This window comes from Typopeltis vanoorti, chromosome 26, assembly GCF_054136105.1.
Source record: "Typopeltis vanoorti isolate ZY-2024b chromosome 26, IOZ_Tvanoo_1.0, whole genome shotgun sequence".
In the NCBI taxonomy this organism is placed as follows: Eukaryota; Metazoa; Arthropoda; class Arachnida; order Uropygi; family Thelyphonidae; genus Typopeltis; species Typopeltis vanoorti.
Window position 1 is genome coordinate 14,414,755 of NC_143574.1, and position 19,313 is coordinate 14,434,067.

At 35.7% G+C, this 19,313-nt stretch overlaps 1 protein-coding gene across 6 annotated transcripts in view; it reads left to right on the forward strand.

Moving 5' to 3' along the window:
- LOC150092347 (centromere protein I-like) overlaps positions 1–19,313 on the forward strand; it is a 311,409-nt gene that overhangs the window by 46,940 nt on the left and 245,156 nt on the right. For all 6 annotated transcript variants that reach the window (XM_090415030.1, XM_090415031.1, XM_090415034.1 and 3 more), the window contains exon 4: positions 5,097–5,204. In XM_090415030.1, the coding sequence (XP_090271156.1) occupies positions 5,097–5,204 (108 nt within the window). The remainder of the gene's footprint in view (positions 1–5,096; positions 5,205–19,313) is intronic.

The window sequence follows — 19,313 nt, forward strand, 5'->3', positions numbered from 1 at the left end:
TTTCCTAAGAATGTAGTTAAGGAATTAATGTACAGTACATACAGAAAACTATGCAGAGAGACAATTCAGTATGGAACATGTCCACCCCGAACTGCGATGCAGCTCTCACAGTGTCGTAATATACTTATTGCCAAGTGATTCAGGAGTTTTTGAGGCAAACTGGCTCACTCCTCATTCATAGCAAAGATAAGGCCTGTTTTTGTTTCCTGCAATATGTCTCCCTGTTACATCTCAAATGTTTGCTATGGGGATTGAGATCTGGGGTGCATTCTGGCACTCGATTCGATTAATATCCTCAGTCTCCAGAAGTATCTCTGCTTATCATGTACGATGTGGTGTGGCATTGTCATCCATATAAATTAATTCTTTGCTTACCTCACCACAGTACAATCAAACATGATGGTGAAGAACTTCATTGCAATATCGTTCACCAGTCATAACCTTTTTCCAGTATGCATAATGCCTCTCTACAATGACCCACCATATCTATCCCTTTCAAGAACATTCTCACAACGGTAAGTAGTACCACTTTCATGCCAGATCAAGTGTCTTCTAGAAATGCAAAAAGGTCTACAACGTCTCATCTGTAAAGCGTACATTAGCCCATTGGTTTTTATGAATATAACATGATTGAAAACATGCTCTATGATGAACTGTCATTAAAGCTATGCAGACTATAGGCCTACTTGTCACAGATGTCTTGCCACAGTTTGTCTAGATAGCTGCGTATTCTTGAATGGAGCCAACTTGCAAAATGACCTACCATCAGGACTGGCTTAACTCAGTAAGCAGGCAGTACGTCACATCAGGGTGCCTTCTTCAAGGGGCACTGAAGTGAGTAGAAAAATTAAAATAAAAACACATTTTAATATTAGCGTTTATTAAATGTGGATATGCACTAAATATATTGTAATAAATACTGTGGCTTTTAATAACATTTAGCAAAAACTAAAACTGCAAGTTGTTTTTCATTGTGTCGTATAGAGCTCGCAGAAGTACTAAAAGAGCAGGGCGTTCATCTGGGGTGTTCTGTTATAGTTTCTTTTTTATATTCAATGTGCATTCGTCAGGATGATGTGTGAACGTGTATCTGGCTTAACTTCCATTACAAAGCTACATTTGGGCATTGTTTGTGGAACAGATCTCATGCATTGTTTGTAATTAAATAATCAAATTGTTGATTGCTAAACAAATGGTGAATGTGTAGTTAATTCACATTGAGGAAAGTAGATTAAAAATTTAACCTAAGCCTTTACAAATCAGCAAAAAATTTATACATTTCTTTAAGTATTTATTTTAATTTTTTTATTTACATTTATTTTTTATGTCTTACCGAATTTTTTTTTGTTCAGTAAATTTTTTACTTCAGAATAAATTTTGGCATAATGGAGACGAAAAAAATTATCTGGAACTGCAAATAAAAAAAAAGAAAAGCGACAAAAGAACTTGAAAAAGATAAACAGAAAGGGTGGCTAACTAAATTTCTCAGAAAGTCTGAAAGTTTATCAACATTCCTCTTAGATAAAGTAAAAGATTTAAATTTAGATATTAAAAATTTTCAGAGACAAGGATACAATAACGGGAAGAACATGCCAGGAAAACACCTTGTGTTCAGAGACACTTATGGAATATTAGCCCATGAGCACTCTTTGTCCTGTGCGCTGTACACATTAAATTTGGTGATCACTGATGCTGCTCAAGTTAATACTGAAACAGTGATTTTTTTTAGCAATATAGAAGAAATTTATAATTTCTTTAGTGCTTTGACTAAACAATGAGATGCACTGAAAAAAGTACCTACACCAAAATTGCACTTAAATTTTATCTGATATCCAGTAACGGACCAAGATAATTTTGTGCCCCCGGCATACTCCGTGTGTAATACCCCTAAGTTTTTTTTTTCTACTTAAGTACTTTCTAATTGTAAGTATTAGTATTTTTTATCAAATTAATTTTATAACTTCCATATTTCTACTTATCATTTTTATTCACTCAGATATACTACATAAAAAAGAAACAAATAAAAATGTTGGAAGTTTATTTTGCACTTGGTTAGACTATAATAAATTTAGTTTAACCCTTTATCCAAGTGTAAGCAAACAAAGTTTGCACCTGAAAATATCTTCAGGACTAAGGTAAGGTGGTGCAACTCCAAGCAAACAACTTATATAGGTAAATATGACCTCTCCTATTGCTTCTGCCTTAGTATCTCCATGTTTGGGTCTGGCTGCTACTAACGAGACCTCAATAAAGGTCGAAACCAGTCTGGGTAGTGGCCCTTCCCTTAATGCATAGCAGTATACATGTCCGCAAGGAGATGTGCTTTGCATTATGGGAGATACTGAGACAAGGGGTGATGAGAGCTTATACGATAGTAAAGTATATATAATAGTAAAGCATAAAGTGCATTCAGAAAGGAAAAGGGAAATATGCTAATAATAACTCTTCAACTTGCCTCCAGTTTCTCATGAAGCATACTAAAAATGTACATAAATGAAAAATAGCAATCTGCATTTGCTTCTGCATGAAGTTGTGGCAATGAGAACCAAACTTGAGCATGTGCAGAGGATACAACTGTTGGTACCTAGTGATCATATGAGTGTCATGGAAGGAAACATAAACCACAAAGTCTTTAAAAAAGAAAAAGATGAAGGTGAATGTGAGGATAGAGGAAACATGACATACAGGAAAGCAAGGAGAAATGAGGAAAAATAAAGAAGGGGGAGGAGATGAGGAGGAATGAAGAAAGGAGATAACAAAGAAGAAGAACTGAAACTTTAAGTTTGCTCGTAAACATGACTAAATGGTCTTTACAGTGTAAGGAAGAAACTCCTAGAAAAATCTCTTCAGAAATTTCTTTTGATTTAGTTTCAGTGACAGCTCATTACTAGTGGTAACTTCTGAGAATCCATTCAAAGTATACAAGGACTGTCTAGCCTTTGACTGAGTGAACTCTCATAATTAGCAAAGTATGCAGCTAGTAGAATCGAGAAACCAAATTTCTATGTAGTCTTTTGCAAGATAGGATGTTATTTCTTTTCCATGTATAAGTGAAAAACAGATTTTGTGCAACTAAAAACTTTGAACAGTGATATAAATTGTTCCAAACAGAAACTTGTAATAATTAATTAATCTCACTTGGCTGTAAATGTCATATGACAATCGAAGATAATCAGAGAATTTTTACAAAGGAAGAAATTTTAGTTCATTAAGATGTAATATAAATGAAATATGATAGCTGTGCATGAAAAGTGTTGTTAATTCTGATCTTTCTTTTATGTTATGAAGTAAATCTAGAGCATGCATCATGCAAATTAGGAAAGCATTCCATTTTTTATCACAGTGAAAGCATTTTATCCATATTGTTGCTAAATTCTGGATTGCTAAATTGCCATATTAAATGTTGCATTATCTAATGTTAAAGTTACTAAGTAGTCATGCTAAATGCTATATTGCTTATGCTAAGTTAATTAAATTCATTTCCTCTTAATTGTTCTTTTAAGCATTGTATAATCATATAATTAGTTAATATTAAATTGTGTTACTATTGAAAGAAATTGAGTCTTTTCTGAAATCTAAACAAATCCCCACACTTTTACTCTGCTATTTGCCTGATAAGACAAATCTGTATTCAACAAATGTATCTCCATCACTGAAAATATGGGCCTGCGTCACTTATCTCACACTGAGTTTATAACTCCCCCCCCCTCCAGTTTAACACCACATGTTGATTTTTGGAATTAATAACCATCAGCTATTTATATTTATACTCAGTGTTTCAACACTTACAGTATTGTCACTCTGAGGATTTAGTATCTAACTTAGTGCACAAAACTGCTTGTTTCATGTGACATTGCAATTGTTACATGTTATTGCAGCATTGCATATGCTTAGAAGCAAAGGGAAAAAATCAAATATATTAACCCAGTGCTGCTACATATAGGTGTGATTTACTTATGATAGCAACTTGAGTATTTAGAAAGCATACCACGGCTGACTAAATATTTTTATCTTTAAATGATTTCCTTGTTTCCAGTGGCTTATGTTGTAGTCCTGTCTTGTTGGTGTTCCAAGTCAGATAATATATATATATATATATATATATATATATATATATATATATATTGTGGATGTCAGTTTTCTGATTTCTGTATTCATCTCATTGTTTGCCTTTTTTTTTTGGCTTAGTTTTGCTTCAACTAGCAATATAGCTGGGCAAAAAAGAGCCAAGAAAATATTTCTGCATTCCTTCTTACCATGTTAAGCTTAGTAGCCTGTCATGATCAGCTTTTCTGTTGCCTGTGGTTTTTCCTGATTGTGTAGGATTAAAAGGTTGAGGTGATCATTATCAGCAGAAAATTTTGCAAATGAGCAGATAATTTAGTTTAGAAGAGTTGAAAATGAATTCTCAAACATGCAAAAATGAATTTCTTTTAAACATTATATAATCATATAATTAGTTAATATTAAATTGTGTTACACACACAATTATGCTGGAGCATATGATAATATGATGCATCATCCACTTGATCACTAAGGATATTATCAAATTATCTTTACCAGTTAATACTTTGAAGTCTATTTCTAAATATACTTGCATATTAGAACATGAAGTTAAAATAGGAATACATATGTAAAAATTAAATTATATCAGATATATGCCAGATTAAGAAGAAAAGATGAGTCAGATAAGTCTTTGATTGTAGTAATAAAGTCATTTATCAATAAATTAATAGTACTCTCATCATCCGATTTCTGAAATGTACCTTTCAAGGGCATTTTTCTATATGCTGTTTAGGATACTACTACATAATACTGAACAGCTGGGTACTACTACTAACCTGATACTGAACAGTTTTGAATAGGCTGGCAATTTGGGACTTAGTCATCTAAATTATATTTCATATTGACTTAAACCACACAAAACAGGATGAATAAATTAATATTGATCTTAAAATTTTATTATATTTATTCTTATAAATAGGAATTCCTGTCACAGAGTTGAATATTTTGTTTTTCAAAAAGTCTCTTAGCTTTTGATGTTCATGACATGACTTTTATCTTATCATCAATATTAAAGAATCTTGTAATTACAGATAAGTCTTTTGAGATGGATTCTAGCTGTTTATGATTTTATTGAAAGGATAGAAGTATTAAGGCAACTGTATTCTGTTATTTTCTTCTTTGTTGAACATACATCTTTGGTAAGTTATGTTTGCTGTTTTATGGTAAATTTTTCTTATATATTTCATCAGTTGTATTTATGAATTATTTCATAGGCTTTAACCAACATTCTTAAATGTTCCAATTACCAACTTCTCCACATTCTTACTGTCTTACTTCATTGTAGAATAGAATACTGACATGATCGTGCAGTGATTTTGCATCACTCTTTAAAAACTAAATCTTTGTAAGTTTTAAAAGAATGATGCAAAATCACTGCAAGATTATTCCTACATTCTATCTTTCTCCAATAAAATAAGACTTTCCAGAAATTGAAAAGATCTTGCAGATTTCAGTAATAATCCTGAATGTTAAATTTTATCAAAATCTAGTGTACAAGCAGATAGTGTACTATCTATGTTTCTGTACATAGACAATAAATACCACTAGACAGATTTTTGTTGAAAATTAGCATCCCAAATATTTAATGAATGTCAAGGCATTTCAGTATTCATTTTGAGCTTTTGGTACCTAAATTGTGTAAGTGAAAGAAAGTTATACTAAATTATAACGAACTGTATTATTTCTATTTGAAAGGAAATTCATTGTAGCAAACTATTTTTATAATAAATTATTCCTTCAGTTCAACAGTTTTGTTTGTTATTTGCTAAACTGAGAAGATATATACAGAATTTTATAACAGGAATAGAACATAGTATAAATACTTGAGAATTAAGATAATAAACCAACACAGAATAATTGTTATTCTGATCTGTGATAATGGGCTTGAAAACAATATCAGAATACTGATTGAAAAATAATTTGTCTGTGTAAGTTTGATCCATCATAATTCTTACTTATGTCTAACATAACTAAGATTCATAAATAGACTGGATTGTTAGTAGGCAAAAAAGATTGACAATAAGGCTTCTGTATATCATGCCATTTTTTAAAAATGCACACAGCTTCACGTGGAGAGAAGTTGCAAGAAATGAGAAAAGTCTCATTGACTTATATTTGATTTTTTTTTCTCTCCACTGGTTCAGGACACAAGAGCATACATAGGATTTGAAATTGGAAATAATCACTATTTAGTTTTGAGCAGGAAAAAATTAATTTTATACTGAAAAGAAGAACTTATAAGAAAGTTTTAAAATGAATCAAAGTAGAACAGCTTTCAGAGGTGAACTGTAGACTCAAATACACAAACTTCATTGAAGAGAAAATGAAAGCATATGAAAACAAGAACCATATTTTGGAGATTCAATGGCAAATCCTGAAAAAAAACATTGATTGATTCAGCCACAGAGAGAGAGAGATGTGGTGAGATTGTCTGGATAGAAAAAAATCAGAACTCCATGAGACTCAGAAAGTTAAAGAGGCAGCAAAGGAAAAAAAAGAATATTGAAAGTTCTTGGCAAGTAAGTCAGCTTGTGCTCTTAGAGCATACAGAGAAAAATGTAAGAAAGCAAAGCACTTTGCAAAGCTAGCTAGACAAAAGTCATGGAAAAAGTTTGATATGAACATAGAAAATAAATATCAGGAAGGTAACAAAATATTTTGGAGGCTATTGAAAAAGCTTAGAAATGGAAGAAAAAGTACTGTAAAAGGAATCAGAGATAAAACTGACATAAAAACTAAAGATAAAGATATTCTACATGTTTGGAGTAATTACCTTTGAAAGCCTACTAAATGAAACAAGCAGTATCAGTAGAAAACTCCCAACAGGAATGCAGGGGGGAATACATATCCATACTTGAAGTAGAAAAAATCATGAAAAACGTGAAATGTGGAAAGGCCACTGAAGAAGAAGAAATTCTGCCAGAAATGCTCAAATATGGAGTATTAAAGTTTTACAGCGGCCTCATTATAAAATTCAGAATGCCTGCTCAGAGGGTCAAATTCCAGATGATTGGAGCAGAGCTCTCATAGTATCCAACTATAAAAAGAGAAATAAAACTGAATGTGAGAATGACGGAGCTATTATCAAAGGTCATACTGTACCAGGACACAGGTCACAGTGGTACATATGGTAATTGGTTAGTAGGACAATCACAAACATCCATGCCCTGGGCATGATTTGAACCCTCATCTCTTGGCTGGAGAGCTGATATATTAATCACTCTGCCAACCAGGCTGGCAAGTGTTCCTGGTAAGATTTATGCAAGCATACTTGAGAAATGGCTAAGGAAAATTGCAAAAGGGAAGCTTGATGAAGAACAAGTCGGATTCAGGCCAAATAGATGTTGTCAGGATTAGTTTCACTTTCAGACAAATAGTTGAGAAATCATGGGTATATAACAAGGATCTGTATTTGGGTTTTGTAGATATGGAAAAGGCATATGACAAGGTGCCAAGAGGAATGCTATTGAAAATGCTCCATTGATAATGTCTAAATGGTCCATTACATCAAGAAATACATAGTCTCTCTCAGTACGTATTTTAGTTGTAAATCAGCAGATAGAATGGAAGGAGGTACAGAAAGATGGTTTGATGTCAAATCATCATCATCAAATTCCTGCCGTGTACCCTCAAGGGGTGTACAGGATATGATAGTACCACATGAAAAAATTACATCATTACTAACTTCTTATCTACAATTTTCCTCCAAATCAGTCTGTTACTTGTGAAGACTCCAACATTATCACATCTTATATTTCTATTGTCTAAGGCACTTTGTACCGTATCAATCCACCTATATCTTGGTCTTCCTCTGGGTTGTTTTCCTGCCAACCTGGCAAAGAACACTTGTTTTGCTAATCGTCCTCTCCCATGCTATTTAAGTGACCATACCACCTGAGATTAGCTCTGGTAATGCATTCCTGGATGCTGACAATGTCAAGTTCTTTCCTAATATCCTCGTTTTTAATATGATATTGCCATTGATGCCATCTGTTCACGCCTCTAATCTTTCTCAGGACTCTCATATCTGCGGTCTCTAGTCTTTGGTCAAGTGTTTTACTTCTGACCCAGCTCTCAGATCCATAAGTTAAAACTGGTTTGAACACCATCTTGTATACAGCTAATTGTGTTCTGACTAATTTCTCTCTTATTCCATATGAATTTATTCAATTGACTTCCCACCATACCAGCTTTGCTGATTCTGTTATCTATTTCTATATTTATTATTATTATTATTATTATTTCGGGTGACTCCAGGAGTCCTTAGACTCATCGAGGGAGGCCCTAAACATCATGTCCACACAACTATGCGATTACATTCTCACAGTATTTATCATACCTTGCCTTGAACTCGTTAACCGTCATAGCACCCACAGCAGACTCTGGCAGCTTATTCCACTCATTTACCACTCTAAAAGTAAAGAACCCAGCTCTAACACCCCTGTTAACCACACTCTTGCCCAGCTTCCATAGGTGTCCCCTAGTTCTCCCACCACCAGTCCTGATCTCAAAAATATCCTCTGAATTAATCCTATAGAATCCCTTTAGCAATTTGAATGTCTCAATCATATCTCCCCTCCTCCGCCTATCAACTAGTTTCTGCAACCCACAAATCTTCAACCTGTTCTCATATGGTTCATTCCATAGACCTGTTATCATCTTAGTCACTCGCCTCTGGATCCTCTCCACCTCCTCTCCATCAAGAAGGAACCGAGGTGACCAAATCTGGGCACAGTAGTCGAGATGAGGTCTTATCAAGGCTCGGTACAGAGGTACAACAACTTGCTTGTCTCTGCTCGTCAAGGTATTTTTCAACAACCAAGTGAGTTGATGAGCTGATTTAGCTACTTTTGCAATGTGCCCCCTAAACTTCATCTCCCTATCCACCAACACTCCCAAGTCCCTGGCCTCATCAATCTCTTGGAGTACAGTTCCACCAATGTGGTATACTGCTGCTAATCTCTTCACCCCAAAATGCATAACCTTACATTTTGTCACATTAAATTGACATCCATTCTTCTTAGCCCAGAACTCCAATCTATCTAAGTCATCCTGCAAGACTTTGACATCTTCTGCATTCACTATTGCCCTACCCAACTTTGCATCATCAGCGAACAAATGAATTGTTCCACTTAGATCCTTCCCTATATCGTTAATGAACAGATTAAACAGCAGTGGTCCAAGAACAGAACCCTGCGGCACACCACTAGTCACAGGCCATCTTTTGGACTCTACTCCTGAATAAACTACTCTTTGATATCTCTCCATCAACCAACCACCTATCCATCTCACCAACCCTATATCCATTCCCATATGTTGTAGTTTACGGATTAGTATTCCATGTGGTATCCTGTCAAACGCCTTTGCCAGGTCCAGCAGTATCACTGTAAACCCATTTCCCTTATCCAGTTCAGCCGTCACCTTGTTATAAAACTTGAGCAAGTTACTGAAGCATGATCTACCCTTCACAAAGCCATGCTGTCCCCTGTACAGTATCTCATTTTCATCAATCCATTCCTGTATTTTTCCCTTGACTACTTTCTCCAAGACCTTGACAACGACTCCTGATATGCTGATCTGTCGGTAATTTGCAACCGTAGTCTTGGATCCTCCTTTATGCAGTGAAACTATTTTCCCCTCTTTCCACACCTTCAGGACTAAACCAGACCTGAGACTCAGATTAAACAACATGGTCAAGGGCATTGATAATTCCTTAGCTGCTTCACGCAAGACCCGTGCCGGTATACCATCCAATCCCACAGATGTGTTCACATTAAGGTTCTGCAATAGACTAGTCACCTCCACTTCATTCATCACTATTCCCATATAAACTAATGGTTCCTTCATTTTTTCAATGTCACCACCTGGATGATATGCTTTTGCAAAGTGCGCACTCAGTAACTCCACTATATCGACTGATTCAGTGACCTCCTTACCATCGTCATTCCTTAAAATCATTTTGCCGTTTACAGTTTTTTTCTTGCTTGCAGCATATTGAAAGAACTGTTTGGGATTCTCTTTTGCTTGCAAAGCTAGTTTCCTTTCATAATCGGCTTTTGCTTTTCTTGCCACACTCGTTACCCTTCTGCTCTGTGCTTTATACCGTTCGTGTGCCTGCAGGTCACCTTTCTCTTTAAATTCCCTACACAGTTGTTTCTTTTTTTTGCAGCTCAAGCTTAATGGTGTTATTCATCCATTTAAGCCCTACTTGTTTTACTATCCGCACCCTAGGTATACAATCAACCATAACCTCCTGCAAATGCTCCTTGACCACTTCCCATGCTCTATCGATGTCCAGCCCTTGCAGTTGTACATGCCATGTCACTGATCCAAGCAATCTCCTAAGCTTGTCATACTTGCCAGCACAGTAATTCCACATATACCTTGTCTTAATCGAAAATTCCACACCTTTAGCCACCTCCCAGGTCAAGACCTTATGATCGCTCTCACCAATAGGTCGCAACATGGTCATATTCATTACAGTCAAATTCTCAGATGCTATTACCAGGTCAAGCACTCTCACACCCCTAGTATTTTCAATTACATGCTGTCTCAGATAGTTATCCCTTAAGAATTGAATAAAATCCTTTTCCTTCCTCACGTGTCCTCTCCTCCTTTCAATCAATGTTACCATAGTTGAAATCCCCCATAATAATTACCCTCCTTCCACTCATTTCATCAATTTCCCTATGCATACTATCTCCACCATCTATTCCATCACCTGGTCTATAGCAGCACCCAACTGTATATTTTATTCTGCCAGTCTCAATCTCACGCCAAATAGCCTCATATGAGCTCCTTTCACTATCCTGCGATACAACTTCAATTTTCCTTGGCTGGTTCATCAGCTATCATCAATAATATCCCCCACCCCCCATTTTATTCTCTCTGTCCCTCCTAAACACACTATAACCTACACATTCTATCCCACTAACTATATCATCTTCCGTCAGCCATGTTTCACTAATGCCAATAACCTGTGGCCAGGAAGAGCCAATCAAGGCCAAAAATTCTTCCTTCTTGTTCCTAATACTCCTGGCATTAGTATACATGAAATGAGTGATCCCTTAGTCCCACCCCTATATTGATGCGTTATTCTAAATGACCCATTCCCATTTTTTGTCCTTAGTGCTGGCTCGGGTACATTATATACATTCTTACACTCATCTGTCTCGCTGATGTCTGCATATCCATTCCCCCCCCCTCCTTCGTTGTTCTAGTTTCCCTGGTTTTGCACATCCATTTTCACTTCATTCAGCAACACTCTTTCCAGTCTCCGCACACCAAGTCCATTCAAATGCAGGCTATCCATCTTGTATAAGTCCTTTCGCCCTTCAAACTCATTCCACACGTCCACGAATTCCACACCACACCGTCTGCATAACCTATGCATAATGTCATTTGCGATTATGGCCCTCCTTCTGAACTCCTCTCTGTCATACCGCGGCAACAGACTAACCATTCTAACTCTGTCACTCTTTTCTTTCGCTACCTTTAACAATACTTTCAAGTCCTCTCTCATAAAAAATTTATCACCTTTCAATTCATTCGTACCCGCCACAATTATTAATTCTTTCACCCTCTGTTTTTGCACTCTAATACTCCCACTTACATCCTTAAATTTCGCACCCGGTAAGTACGATTTAGTTATTTAATTTTCCATCTTCACTAAAAATCGTGCCTAAGTAGTTGAAATGTTTTACTTGTTCCACAGGTTCTCCATTCACAACACAGCTGACATTTTCAGTGATTCTGCCTATTTTCATTGTCTTGGTCTTTTTATTGCTGATCTTCATACCATATCTAATACAACAGTTATTCAATTTAGTCATTGAATCTTGCAGACTTGTAGCGGATTTAGAAGTATAACATCATCCGCATAAAGCTGACATTAACATTTTGATATCATGTTTAATACCACTTTCCTTCATAATGTGATCCATATAGATAATGAATAACAGAGGGGATAATGTACATCCTTGTCTCACACCAGATTTAACATTAAACCATCTTCCTGTACTTCCTTCAATTCTAACTGCTGACTTACAACTCAAATAAAGACTGAGTATTGCTAGATATAATGCCCCATTGACACCATATAACTGCAGTGTATTGAATAGCTTCTCTCTTGGTACCTTGTCATATGCCTTTTCCAAATCGACAAAACTCAAATAGAGATCTTTGTTATATTCCCATGATTTCTCCACTATTTGTCGTAAAGTGAAGATCTGATCCTGACAGTCTCTATTTGGCCGGAATCCAGCTTGTTCTTCACCCAGCTTTTCTTCCACAATTCTTCTCAATCGTTTCTCAAGTATACTTGCATAGATCTTGCCAGGAACACTTAGTAGGGAAATACCTCTGTAATTCTCACATTCAATTTTATTTCCCGTTTTATATATGGGTACTATGAGAGCTCTACTCCAGTCATCGGGAATTCGTCGCTCTGTCCAGGCTTTCTGAACTATGCAGTGCAGCCACTGTAAGACTTTTATACCATCCACTCCTGCTGCCTTTCCACATTTTAAGCCTTTGATGGCTTTTTATACTTCAAGTATGGATATGTATTCCTGACTGCATGCCTGGTCAGTGTTTTTTACTACTATGCTATCATCACTGCTTGTTTCATTTAGCAGTTTTTCAAAGTAATTACTCCATACTTCAAGGATATCTTTTTCCTCCGTTTTCATATCACCTTTATCATCTCTAATTCCTTTTACAGCACTCTTTCCTTCATTTCTGAGCTATTTCAACAACCTCCAGAATATTTTGCCACCTTCTTGATATTTATTTTCTATATTCTTGCCAAAGTCTTCCCATGACTTTTGTTTAGCTAGTTGTACACAGTGTTTAGCATTCTTGCATTGTCTCTGTATTCTCTAAGAGCACAAGCTGACTTATTTGCCAGGAACTTTTGATATGCTTTCTTCTTTTCCTTCACTGCCTGTTTAACTTCCTGTGTCCACCATGGAGTTCTAATTTTTCTATCCTTGCACACAACTTCACCACATGCCTCTCTAGCCGAATCAATCAGGGCTTTCTTCAAGGCTTGCCACTGAATCTCCAAGGTTTGATTCCTGTTCTCAAACTCTTTCATTTTTCCTTCAATAATCTTTGTGTATTTTAGTCTACAGTTCACATCTGAGAGCTGCTCAACTTTTATTCGCTTTAAAACTTTCTTACATGTTATTCTTTTCAATATGAAATTCAATTTTATTCTGCTCAAGACTAAATAGTGATCACTTCCAATTTCAAATCCTCTGTAAACTCTGGTGTCCTGCACCAGGGAGAAAACATCACTATCAAAAATAGCATATTCAGTGAGACTTTTCTTTTTCCTTGCCTCTTCTCTCCATGTGAATTTGTGCACATTTATATGTTGGAACATGGTGTTAGTAATAAGTAGTCCATGTCCTGAGCAGAAATCCAACAGATATTTGCCATTATTATTAGCTTTGCTCTTTTCTCCAGATTTTCCCACAATATTTTTGTATGTCTCACAATCATTTCCTACTCTGCTATTTAGATCCCCAACAAGGACGAACTTTTCCTTTTTCATTGTGTCAGTTGCTTTTTCTAAAGCATCAAAAAATTCCTCCACTTCTACCTTAATAGAACCTTCTGTGGGACCGTAGGCACAAATAAGTCTCATTGTCCAGTTCTCTATTCTCATATTGCCCACATTACTCTACTTGAGGCTGCCTGCCATTCAAGAAGATTAGCCTTGTATTTTGTGTTGAATACTATGGCTACTCCTTCTTTTCCTTGATTGTCATTGCCTGAATATAACATTTTGTATTTATTGCTCAAAAAGATCTCACCAGTTTTTATTTTTTGTTTCAGTCACCCCTATTATGTCGATCTGGTACTTATCTAATTCCTCAGCTAGCTCCATTTCTTTGCCATTCAGGCTTCTTATGTTGAATAGTAGTTGGGGTTTGTTTTCAGATTTGTTCCAGTAGCTGACTTTTCGCTGTTCGCCCTGGTTCCCTGGCGAAAACAACAGGGACCTTGTTTAACTGGGTGACGCCCCTGCCGGCATGAAATTTTGTCATGTTGTACCATCATTTTTTATTTTGGTTTAACCAATAAGAATACAATTTGGTCGGCTAAATTCCAAATTGCCAGATTCCCAACAGAAGGTGAGGATTGGACATTAGGTCAGAAGCCCTGGTCGGTTCTCCGCATTCCTTTAAAGGCTATGTGGAGGTCTCCTCTCAGTTATACAGCTTTGACCCTTAAGCAATCAGGTATGTGAAAAGAGAGTACATTAATTCCACTATTATTCATCAGCTATGTGAATCACATTATGATGGAAAGGAGTATTAAACTTGATATTGGAGATGTTAATCTCAGCTCTACTTCATGTAGATGATGTTATACTCCTAAATAAATCCAGAATAAGTCTGCAGGATTCCATGACCAAACTGAATTACTGTTCTGATTAGTTTGGTATGAAAATCAGCAATAAAAAAACAATGAAAATTGGCAGAAACAATGAAAACATGAATTGTATCCTGAATGGTGAAAGATCATCATCATAAACACCTATGGCTTTCCAAGTATCCTTGGACTTCCCAGTCATAATACAAGGATAAGGTTCTATTGTTCTTTTGGCTGGTTTGTATGTTGTCTGTTTGTCTATTGGCATGTGTTCTATTGACTGGTTTGTCTGTTTTGAGGAGCAAAAAAATTATAGTTTCCGGGAGAAAAAAAACCTTCCACCTATGTATGAGACCACCTAACTCACCTTTAGTCGAAAGAGACCAGATAAAGGTTCCTGACATTAGTGACAGGAATTGAATCCTGGTCTTTTCCAACCAAAGGGCTTTGTCTCTACTGACTGAGTTATGGAGGCTTATAGTGAACCTATAGAACAAGTAAAACATTTCAGCTATTTAGGCAGCACAATTTTTAGTGAAGATGGTAAATTAAATATAGAAAGAGACAACAGAATTAGTAAATCTGGTATGGTGAGAAGTCAGCTGAATGAATTTATATGGAATAAGAAAGAAATTAGTCATAACACTAAATTAGCTGTATACAAGATGGTGTTTAAACTAATTATAACTTATGGATGAGATATCTGGATTAGAAATAAAACACTTGATTTGAGACCTGATATGAGAGTTCTAAGAAAGATTAGTAAAGTGAACAGATGATATTAGGAAAGAACTTGCCATTTTATTGCAGATTAGTTCTGCTAACACATTCAGGAATGTGTTAGCAGAACTAATCTCAGGTGATATGGTCACCTAAGCAGAATGGGAGAGGAAAGATTGGCCAAACAAGTCTTGTTTACCAGGTTGCCATGAAAAAGACCCAGAGGAAGATCAAGATCTAGATGAATTGATACAATAAAAAACCATCTTAAAAGACAGAAGTATAAGATCTAATAATATTGGAGTCTTGACAGATACGATTAACTTACTCATGTAGTACTATCGTAATTATCCTGTACACCCCCCTGTGAGTACATATTAAGAATTTGATGATGATGAATATTTTTCTTTATACTTCTTAATTTGAGAAAAATCTTTAAAAATGTAATTCCTTTCCTTGTGCCTTGTCTCTCTAAATGACTTAAACGTCATTTAGAGAGAAAGAAAGATGTGAATGGTAAATGGATTAGTTTCAAGTAAAAATAATTTACATAACATTAAAATGGCTAAGGTGGTATCTGTTGCTGATGATTATATAGCTGATTGTAAATAGAATTGTATTTCAAAGGGGACAAAAAAGAAAGATGCTTTTCAAGGCTCAAAGCAGAAAACATTATTTCCACTTTGAGCTCTGGAAAGCTCAAAATACGAGTTTTCCAGATTTGAGAAACTCACGTTTGAGCTAGCATGATGTGAATGAATGAGACTTAAACTTCAACCCTTGCTTATTGAGGAATGCTTATGATCAGGGCTCCAAAAATGCAACTTAAATCTAGCCACAAAGAAATTTCACTTGTCTAAGGTATCAGTCTGTTTTATATAAATATTGTTATAGGTGATGTTTCAAAAAAACTAAATGCTAAATGGCAAAACAAAGTAATACATTCTTTAATTCTTACTATCCATTACACATAATTATACAGAAATATGCTTTATTTTAATGTTGCTTTAAAATGTACCCCACAAAACAACTCGGTTTCAGTCTTTTCTTGATTGTTTATTATGGTAAATATAAATAAATTCTCCATAAATAACACTTTAACCACACAGCATTCTGTGTGGAGCCAGAATCGCTCTTCATGATGCACTCAGTTATATGATACTCTTATAACAGATAATTGCATTTTTTTTAAATAAAGGTATTAAAGCACATTTTCTTTATGTAAAATTTTCAAGCATTTAATTACATTCAGCTAATTTATATTGTGAGCTGTGAAAATAAGTTTAAGACAATACCATATTACAGTTGCGCAGTTACTTAAGGTGTTGAAAGAATAAGTTGTAGAGATGTATTACAGTATTTTATTATTATTATTAAGAGAAACCTCCAGGGAGTCAGGGACTCATTGAGGGAGGCCACATACTACACCCACCTGCTATCATACTTATTCTTGAATTCATTCACACTGCTTGCACTCCCAACATCCAATAGCAATCACGCATCACCCTATGAGAGAAAAATCTATCCCTCACCCCTTTCTTAGTGGCAGTCATTTTTAGCTTCCAAGGATGCTTGCTTGTCCTTTCTCCCACCCTCTATAAATTGAAAAATTTCATCAACTGTAATCTGTATGGCCTTTTAGAAGTTTGTAAGTCTCAATCATATCACCTCTCCTCCTCCTGATTGCTAGTGTTCTGCAGTTTAAAAATTCTCAGTTTTTTTTATAATCAGTATTACACAATACTGGTATCATTTATAACACTTTCCTTTGCACTCTCTCCACTATATCAGAATCACAATGGAAACCAGGAGACCAGACCTGCACATAATAGTCCAAGTGAGGTCTTATCAAAGCCTTGTAAAGAGGCAAAATGACATCCTTATCTTTGCATGTGAATGTTCATTTCAGCATTGCAATTTCTTTTGATTTGTATTTGCAATCTTTGCTACATGGCCCCTGAACTTCCTATCTATTAACATGCCAAGACCCCTAGCCTCATCAGTTTCCTCTAGCATAATCCCACCAATATAATATGACATTGGATATCTAATCACGCCAAAGTGAATGCCTTTACATTTATTGACATCCATTTTCCCATGCCCATAATTCCAGCCTATTTAAATCATTCTGCAAGTACTTCATATCAGCAGCATTCCCCTACCTATCTGCAAATAGCTGTATGTTGCTTGTCAAATCCTTCCCAATATCATTAACATATAGATTGACTGACAGTGGATCATGCACTGATCCTTGTGGTACACCACTGGTTACCTTAAATATTGCTGACTCACATACCACCTTTTATTATCTGTCAGTCAGCCATCCTCTTATCTGCACTAATATTCAATAATCCAAACCCATATTCTCCAATTTTTGCAACAATCTACCATGCTGTATTCTGTCAAAAGCCTTAGCAAAATCCAAAAGTATCATGGTGTATCCATTCCCCTTGTCTAGTTCAGTGGTGACATTGTTATAGAATGTGAGAAAGTTGCTCAAACATGACCTTCCCCTAGTAAACCCACATTGCTCATTGCAGAGTAGAGATTCACTATCAACCCATTTCTGAATGTGAGCCCTAACCAATTTTTCCAAAATCTTCACCACCACTCCTGAGATACTAATTGGTTGATAGTTGAATACATCAGTCTTTGCACCACTCTTGCGCAATGGAATTACCATACATTCTTTCCATTCCTGCAAAATTTTCCATGTTCTGAGACTCATATTAAACATCCTGGTCAAAGGAATAGCCATTTCAGCTGAACACACTTTTAGCACACGTGCTGATATCCCATTAGTTCCTATTGCTAAATTCTTATTCAGTTTGTGGAATAGCTCTAATACCTTGTCCTCATACACCTGAGTTTTTTATCCAGTGAAGAGGTAGCAGTGAGCTTGATATTGTGTACACCAGGTTGATAGCTTTTAACAAAATAGGCACTCATTAGTTGAACAACCTCATCTGCATTTAGAAGAATTATTCTTTCATATTCATTCTTTCTTTTACTTGTAGCATATCGATGGAATTCTTGTGGGTTGTCTTTAACACGCAGAGTCAGTTTCTTTTCATACTCAGACTTTGCTTTCCGTATAACAGTGGTGAATTCTACTTGCTGCTTATAATTTTCATAATGACTTCATCCTTATGCACACAGTATTTCTTCCACATCATCCTTTTCATACGAATTTCTTGCTTAATGAGATTACTCATCCATTTGACCCCTACGCTATTTATTCTTCAAACTCTCTGGACACATTTTGATATCGCATCATTTAAGTATTGTTTAAATGCTTCCCATGCACTGTCACTATTCTTCCCATCCAGCATCCAATCCCATTCCACTGAACTCAGTGTACTCCTCAGTTGGTCATAATTTCCTGCTTTGTAGTTCAGCATGTAATCTTTTCTGAATGGAACATTCATAAACTTAGTCACTTCCCAAGTGAGCACTGTACAATCACTGTCACCAACCGTAGGCAGAATAGTTGTCTTTAACTGAAATACCCTCTGACTCTATATTCAAATTTAATAATTTTTGACCTAGAGTTCCTTCTGTTGCATGCTGCTTGAGGAAGTTGTCTAGCAACAGCTCAATAAATTCATTTTCATTCTTCTCATGAGATTTTATTGCTATCCATTGAATATTTGGATAATTAAAGTCTCTCATTATGATTATTCTTTTTTGTGTCCATTGTCTCTATTTGGTAATGCATTTCTTCATCACTTGCAACCATTCAACGAGGTCTGTCATCCCCTATGTAATTGATCTTGTTAGATTCTACCTCACACCAGATGGCTTCAAATTCACTGCCACATGAAATACTGTTAGTAGTACTACAATCATAGGTCTTAACTCTAACTGGATTGAAGTCATCTGATATTATTAGCAGCATGCCCCTCCTCTTCTCTCCTTTCTAAAAATACTGTACCCCTTTACACTCTATCAGTTAATATGTCTGATTAGCCAGGTCTCACTGATATCTACAATCTGAGGTCCCAATATATTGACCAAAGCAAATCAGTAATATCAGTTTAAAAACCTTGAGTTGCAATTGGTTAGTAATATTAACAACTGCTTCTGTTTCATTTTGTATGATCTCTGCTGCTGCTTCTTGAAATGCTTCAAAATTATTATTTAAA